The sequence below is a fragment of the Vulpes lagopus genome, chromosome 15, assembly GCF_018345385.1.
Source record: "Vulpes lagopus strain Blue_001 chromosome 15, ASM1834538v1, whole genome shotgun sequence".
Taxonomy (NCBI): domain Eukaryota; kingdom Metazoa; phylum Chordata; class Mammalia; order Carnivora; family Canidae; genus Vulpes; species Vulpes lagopus.
In genome coordinates this window covers 24,067,729-24,075,707 of record NC_054838.1, presented here as the reverse complement: position 1 = coordinate 24,075,707, position 7,979 = coordinate 24,067,729, and the positions used below count along the sequence as shown (strand labels likewise).

The following is a 7,979-nucleotide window of genomic DNA, read 5'->3' as shown; positions in this document are numbered from 1 at the left end:
ACCTGTGCCTCTGTGTGTGAAAGCTTGTTTATAGTTATAGGAATGTGTTTGTGTGCGTGTGTGTGTGTGTGTATGTGTGTAGGAACGGTAGGAGTATGTATGTGTATCTGTGAGAAGATGGTGAGTGTGTGTAGGATTATGGTGTCCCAGGGAGGCCTTGTGTGGTGGTGGAAGGGTTTGGGGGTTTGCAGATGAGAGGGAGCACACGCCAAGGCCTCACATATGCCAAGGCCTGAGTCCCATGGACCTCAGCCCAGATATAAGCCTGCTTGCAGGTCCTGGACTAGTCTGGGCCAGAATCCTATGAATTCCCTTGCCCTCTAGGGTCATGACCCTGGCCGCCTGCTGCAGACAAGACAAATGTGTATAAAAATAACATGGAAATGGATGAGACCCTGGCTGACCCACCCCCATCCCCACATCCCCTGGGCTTGAGTTCACTCAGCCTATGCTCTTCCCTACTCAGCTGCTTCTGGGGCTCTAGGAGCAGGCCCTGCTCACCCCGAGCCAAAATCCATATTTCCCCAGTACCTGCCTGTGGCCAGACCCTTTCTCTGTGAGGGCTACCTACACTTTAGGGTCATAGCCAAGGGACACACAGCTGACCCGGGTTGATGGCCATGACAGCACCTCCGTTAGGAGTGATTTTGAATGTATACATACTCACACATTTGGTTACACATCCACACATGAATGCACATATTTGATACTTGGACATTTGTGCATACCTACAACTGTTCACATATACATACATGTGAGCAACACACACCTACATACATATACCTGTGTGCACACACATACATAAACACACACTTCATAGATACACACACATATGCAAATTCAGCTATACCACAGAAGTATCAGGCATCCTCACAAAAAAACTTACAAACCTGTAGTCCTACCCTCTCCCGCCTTCACCCACACCATGCTCACAGTCCTGGGGTAAGGCCTTATACACCTGCACACACCACACAGCTACCTAAGTGTGGTTTATCCCCATACTCTCTCCAGGGCTGAAGTGTTGAGGACAGGCTGTAGATAGGCACAGAACCTGTAGAGATGTCAGCTTCCTCCAGGACGCTTCTTGGATTGTCCTTTTGCAGGGCCCTTAGGATGACACAGTTCATGGGCTCCACACTCCAAGTCATGGAAAGTCTGTGTCATGGACACTTTCTCCTGAGGAGCCTCCCATACTGGGACCCGGTCCTTGTTCACAGTCCTTGGGTCTGGCATGCCAAGGCAGGCCTGTCTGCCCAAGAAAGCTGCGTTGTGCCCAGCTGGGCCTACCTGGATGCTGCCTCCCTCCACTTGAGCTGCCTGAGGCCTCCATGAGAACCAGGCCAACTCTAACAGTTGCTGAGAAGTCTGAGGCCAGAGAGGGCCAGAGCCTTGCCCGAGGCCATCCAGTATGTTAGGGCGGGTTCAGATTTGAACCTGGGCTTCCAGGAGTCTGAGCATGGTTAGCAGCTACAAGATAGATGCCTGTCAAGCACCAGATCAGGCTTATGGAGGCAGGACACAGGGGCATGGGGAATGACAGCAGATTTCCGGCCTACTGGAGGACCTGCTGGTGACACTGTGTCAGCTAGAGAGATGGCAAGCAGACAAGTCTGCTCTCCTGGCCCAGGTGAGGAAGTGCTTTGTGAGCACAGTGACCCACAGGGGTGTTGTTATTATCAGGAACAACAAAAAGCTGGTTTCTGGACAAGGCCTGAGGTCGGGGGGGGCCTGGTACCCAGGTTGACAGGCTGCTGGCTGAGTCACTTTTTCCTAAAAATACTCAGTAGCTGGGCCACTGGGCAGCCCGAAAGGTGAGGAGATGAAAAGAAGCATCTAGAGAGGCTAGGCCAGGCATTCCTGGGGCTGGGCTTCCTTGTGGCAGAGATAGACAGAGGGTTCAGGGACTGGGAGTATGGAATCCTCAGTCACTGCCTTGTTGGGGGCAAAAGGAGAGGTGGGAAAATCTGTTTTTCTCACATGCCTTTCCTCAAGATGTGGAGCATGAATTTGGGGCACAGATTGGAGCCAGATGGCCCGGGTTTGAATTTTGGCTCTATTACTTACTAGCTGTGTGACTATGGAAAATTTACTTGGTCTCTCTGTGCCTCCGTTTTCCTTATCTGTAAAACATGGCTAATAACAGACCTTCTACTGTTATTGAGAAGCTGAAATGTGAGGTGCATAGTAAGTATTCAGCAAATATTAAAGCCCCTCTCACAGAGAGTCCCCCAGCTCTAGAGGTATACACTCAGCCCTCAGGGGCCAGCCCTGGTCCTCGATTCCATGGGATTGAGGTCAGCCAGGAACGAGAGGCATCTAATCCTGGGTTCTCAAACCTGGCAGCAAATTAGAATCACCTGAGAACATTTAAAAATATCTGGGATGGGGAGTCCCAGGGAGGAGCCAGGGTGAGAACCCAACACAGAATCACAGAATGTAGCGCTAGCAGACAGGCATCTGTAGGGGAATGGAAGAGTTCCAGCCTTGGAGGAAGGGTCACTTCCTGGCAATGAGGGCTTGGGCATGGCCTGTCACTTTGCCATCTCGAAGAGCCTTGGCTGCCTCTTCTGGGAGTGGGCTGGATGGAGAATTTCAAGGATTACATGGAGGATATTTTTGAAAGAGCCTCGGTATCCTGCCAAGCATCAAAATAAAGAAGTGTGTTTATTGAATCTAGTGTGTTAACATTTCACAGATGGGGAAAGTGAGGTCCAGAGAGGTTCAGTGGCCTGCTCAGAATCACACAGCAAGCCTATGGCAGAGTTAAGGCTCAGACCCCTTGGAGGAATGCTTGAATCTGAAGGATTGATGCAGAATGAATCTCTCTGAGTTGAGGGAGACATAAAGCATGGACCTGGGGCTCCAGCCATGGAGCTATAGTGTAGGATGACCAAGTAAGATTTGAAAAATAATTTATCATGAGGTGAGTGCTGTGGAGCTCTTGCCTAGAGCTGAGAGCCCAAGAGATGGTGGCTGTGCCAGGCCAGGGTCAGCTCTTGACTGCAGGGTCTGACATGGCTTCCGCTGAAGAACAAACAGCTCTGGCCAGTGGCAGTAACAGATACCTCCTGGGTACCTGTGCCCCAACCAAGGCTATAAAAGCCCAGAACTGACAGGTGCTTGGAATTTGCCGAACCATTTGTGTGCTGGGCTCAGACTCAGTCCTTATATAGCCTTTACACTGGTCACCCCCTTTACAGAGCAGAGAACTAAGGCCAGAAAAGGAAGGGAGGTCCTTTTCTGGGCCAGAACCTTTACACCACCTGAGCCCAAGTAAATTTCTAGGGTATTAAAAAGTAGGTCATATTGGCCCAATTTGAAGGTGAAGTAAAATACATTGACTTGGCCTGGATCACTTAATGACAGAAGAGCTTCCCACTCCTCTCTATGTCCCCAACATGATTCCCAGAAAGGAACACAAGAAGGGGAACCCAGAGGACTAAGGTAGCATCAAGGGAAGGCCTCCTGGAGGAGGTGGGGCTCTGGCCCCTGAATGATAAGCAGACTGATAGGATCTGGAGAGTATCAGGGGTAGGGTGGCATGGGTAAAAGTCTAGAGGTGAGAATGAGTCAGTCACCCATCTGAAGAGAGGAGGAAGTATAAATTTAAGGACCGGTGGCAAGAGGTTCAAAGCTGGAAGATAAGTCAGGGCTAAATTATAGGGGGTCTGCTATGTCAGACTGAGGATTTGGGCTTTATTGTATTTGTGGCAGGGAGTCTTTAAAGGTGTCTGAGCAAAGGAAAAAGCATGTTCAGAGCTGGGCCTCAGAATCAGAGATGGGAGAAATCCTGGCTTGGAGGGCCTCCCCCCGAGCTGATGGCACCGCCAGGGCTCGGCCCAGCCTATGTGCCAGGTGCCTGGACTGTGTCCAGGCCTGGGCTCAGTGACTCAACGTTGAGGAAATCACTCTCCAGGGAGAGAGGGCCCAAATGAATCAGCCCAGTGAGGTGGGGAGGCTGAGGGGTTCACTGAGTCACCCTCCAAGTGGGGAAATGGGGTGTTGCAGAGAGGGGGGACCCCCGCCATGCAGGGGGAAGGATTCAGGTCAGACCACAGCGAGGGCTGTCAGGGGACTCTGGCTGCCTTCCCACCCTTATGGGGTGGATTATCCAGGCAGTCTTGTGAAAGAGACAGCAAAACTGAGGCCCAGAATGGAAGGGAAGCTGATCAAGGTCATGCCAGTCGCCGCCACGGGCAAAGGCCAGGTGTGATCCAGAGCGCTCCCTCCAGTTCAGACACGTCCTGGCACCCCAGCGGATCTCAGGCCTAGTGGAGGCTGGGAATGGGGTGGGTCCAGGCAGAGAGCTGGCCCCGGTGACCCCTCTTCCCACAGCCGCCAACCCGACTTTCCTCGCCAAGCAGACGGCAGATAAGGGCCGGGCTGCGCTGCCGCGATAGGACAGCAGGGGGCGCAGAAGCGTCACGGCTGCCGCAGGCGCCCGAGCACAGAGGCCGCTCTGCGGAGACGAGCGCTCCGGACGCGCGGGTCCCACTAGCGAACTGTGGACTGTGCAGCCCTGGGCCCTGCACCCTCTCCGGCTTCCGGGGACGCCAGCGCTGACCTGCCTGCCCAGGGCCGGCTCCCGGGCCCTACCCCGCACTCCGGAGCGGTGCGCCTGTCCGTGCGTGCTCTCGTGGGTCTTGCGCACGTGTCCCCCTCGCAGACTGGCTACTGCCCCAGGCCTGGCCGTCCAGGGCGACCTCTAACATTCTCCCCGACTTCCCCGTTTCTCCCGGAGGAGATCCAGCCCGGGGCTCCTCGCATGGGCTCAGCGGCCCCTTCCCCCCACCCTCCGCCTCCCGCCCCTCCCGTCCCTGCGCGGGTCTCCGGCTCGGGGCTCGGGGCTCGGGGCTCGGGGCTCGGGGCTCGGGGCTCTGGCCGGGCCCCAGGACTTTCTAAGTGGCGGGGAGAGGACGTGATCGGACTAGAGAGGGGCTCGGAGAGGCGAGGCAGCGACGGGGGGCGAGGGGCGCCGAGGAGCGAGCGGAGGCTGAGCGCGGGCGACCTGGTGGGGATCCCAATAGCGGACAAGCTGGAAGAGGCTTGAGAGCGGAGAGGGCGGGGGGTGAGAGCCAGGCGGGGGCCCGGGCCGCGGGTCGGACGCGCCGCGAGGTGCAGCCCGCGGGGGCGGGGCGGGGCGGGGCGGGGGCGGGGCCGCGCGGGCGGGGGCGGGGCGGGGCGGGGCGGGGGCGGGGCCGGGGCGGACCCTCGCGCGGACCCGGCCGAGCTGTCGCGGACGCGCTGACCGAGCGCAGCGGCCGGGCCGGCGGGCGGGCGGGCGGCTGCGAGCATGGTCCTGGTGCTGCACCACATCCTCATCGCTGTTGTCCAATTCCTCAGGCGGGGCCAGCAGGTCTTCCTCAAGCCGGACGAGCCGCCGCCGCCGCCGCCGCAGCCATGCGCCGACAGCCTGCAGGTAGGGGGGCCCCGCGCTGGGCACGAGGAGGTGCGGGGTGAGCGCCCGGCGGGCCGGTCTCCCAGGGAGCGTGCGGGCCTGTAACCCTGTAACCCTCCTCAAGGCGGGGCGCCCTCCCCGAGCCCTGAATTCCACTCCTGTGCTGGGACTGCAGCCCACACCCGGAGCCCTGGAATCCCAGCTCACAGTCCAGACCTCGCCCCAGACTCTGAACCCCTTTCGGGTCCGGGACTGCACTCCAAGCGCTGCACTCCCAACCCTCAGTAGGACCCGGGTCTCCACTGAGAGCTCTGTGCAAACCTGGAACCCCCTGCCTGCCAGATGAGTGGATGGCCCCCCGCCAGACCCCTGAGCACCCTATATATATGTGTCGGACTCCAGGTGCACCTAGAACACCTGAGCCCCCAGCTCTCAGCCAGGACCTCTGTCACAGCTGGAGCCTCACCCCAAGCCCCTGAACATCTACTCCACAGCCTCATCTGTGCCCCCACCCAGATTCCCAACATCTGGACTTCGGTCCTCACCTGGGACTGTACCCCAGAGTCCAAACGCCTCTTTCTATCATAGCTTGTGTCCTTCTCTGCAGGACCCCCTCCCACCTGGTTCCTGCTTTCCTACCCTCCCTCCCTCCCTCCCTCCTGGGTAGGAGATCCTCTAGTCTTTTAGGAGTCTCACCCTCACCTCTTATTTCTCTCCAGTGTGGTGGTCCCACTTTATTCTCTGCTTTCCCCTCTAGATTCTTTGAGTCTTTCTGGGCATCCCCTCTCTCTGCCCCTCCATTTCTCTCTTTTGGTCCGTTTGCCCATGTTCACCTCTCTCAGTCTGTCCAAAACTCCAACCGCCCCCCCCCCATTTCTCTAGGTCTCTATCTTTGTTCTAGGGTCTCACTCTATGATTGTCCCTTCCCCTTATATCTGCCTCTGCTTTGGGGTGAGGAAAGGGCAGGCTCAGAGTGCCGGGCCAGTGTCCCCAGGACCTTCACCTGCCCCACGTTGTCAAGCATGGCATGGTGTGGGCATTGGTGGAAGGGACTCAACATGGAGAGCAGAACCCTTGGGCGGTGCCTGGGGATCTAAGGTGGGTGGGGATTGTGCCATGGAGCACTGGGGTTCATAACTTACAAACCCCCCCATCCCCACTGGCCTGGTCTTGACTGGGAGCAGGTAGGGGCTTAGGCTGGGGGAATGGGGGAGTAGACTGCCATCTGGTGTCAGTCACCTGTGGTGGGAGGTTTCCAGGGCTGGGTGAGTCTAGGGTGTTTGTGTAGGATGGGCCATGTTGCATGTGTTAGGTGTGCCCTGTGTGTGATCATATGTGATGTGTCATGTAGTATTGTGTGTGGCATCACCAGTGGACTTATTTGGGGGGATTCATGGGGACTTATGGTGAGTGTGAAGATGGTGTGTATGGTGTTGCATGCTGTGTGCAGCTAGAAAGGCTGCATTGTGAGTGTGGAGTGGTAGCTGTTATGTATGAGTGTTGTATGGGGGGGGACATGTGTGTATGTGGTGTGTCTGTCTCTATGGGGTGGAGTTGTAGGGCCAGCCTGCATGGGGGCGGGGGTTGTCTGTGGTTGCGCATGTTATTGGCTGTTGTGTGTAGCCAGGAAGAGCCACTGTGGGGGCCTGATGAAAGGTTTCATTGGACATCTTGGTGGAGGGCAGTGGGGGTGGGGGAGCTGTGTGAGTGTGTTTGCAGCCTAGGTGGCTTAGAGTCACGGCGGTACATCCTGGACTTGCTTGGGAAATGTATTAGGACCCGCGTGTTGGTGTTTGAGTGTCATGTGTCTGTGTGATGGCTGTTTGTGCAATAGGGAAGAGTGCCGAGGGGTCCAAGGCAAGGGGCTGGTTGACTAAGTGTGTATATGTGTGTGTGCCCACATGCAAGTGGAAAAGAGGAGGCAATGTATGGGCAGGATTGGCGATGCCGAGGGTCTGTGTGTGTCCACAAACATGTGACATTAGGTGTGCACATTATCTATGCAGGGTGTGTCTCTATGTCTAGATGGTGTGTGTGTTGAATTTAATTGGATGTGTGTGTGTCTGTGGTTGAGGAGGTGAGTGTGGGTTGTGTGAGGTGCGTGGTGGGAGGTTGTGGTGTGAAGTGTGGGTATGTGAGCTCTGTGACTTTTCAGTGTGACGTATGGATTATGTGATCTTTTCTCCCCATGAGCTGTTTATGTGTGGTGTGTGCTGAGGAGTGTGTGAAGGGTGTCAGTGAGCTAGTGGTGTGTATATGGGGGAGGGGTGAAGCAGTGTTGAGGGCTGTGGAATGTGGCACGGGGGGCAAGGAAGTGTGTGCACAAGGTGTGTGGGGTGAGGAACGAGGTATATAATGTTTGGGGTGTATGGAATCCAGCAGGTGCTGTTCGTGGAATGATGTGTGTGTGCAGGGAGGGCTTGGCTGCCATCTTGTCCTTGCTTCCCTCCCAGTTAGGTCCCCAGAGACGCCTAGTGACGTTCTGTGATGGCCCACCCTAAGCTAAGCTGCCTCTACCCTTTGCCCTTCATCCTCCTCACTTTGACCAAGGCCTTTGTCTTGGGTTTCCGGCTGAGCAGGC

At 56.4% G+C, this 7,979-nt stretch overlaps 1 protein-coding gene across 2 annotated transcripts in view; it reads left to right on the top strand.

Moving 5' to 3' along the window:
• The first annotated feature begins 5,226 nt into the window (after nucleotides 1–5,226).
• The window catches only part of PDE2A (phosphodiesterase 2A), a 64,829-nt gene continuing 62,076 nt past the window's right edge, over nucleotides 5,227–7,979 (top strand). The window contains exon 1 of one of the 2 annotated variants that reach the window (XM_041730155.1): nucleotides 5,227–5,419. In XM_041730155.1, the coding sequence (XP_041586089.1) occupies nucleotides 5,294–5,419 (126 nt within the window). In that variant the 5' untranslated portion in view covers nucleotides 5,227–5,293. The remainder of the gene's footprint in view (nucleotides 5,420–7,979) is intronic. The other variant, XM_041730156.1, reaches the window with a different exon arrangement.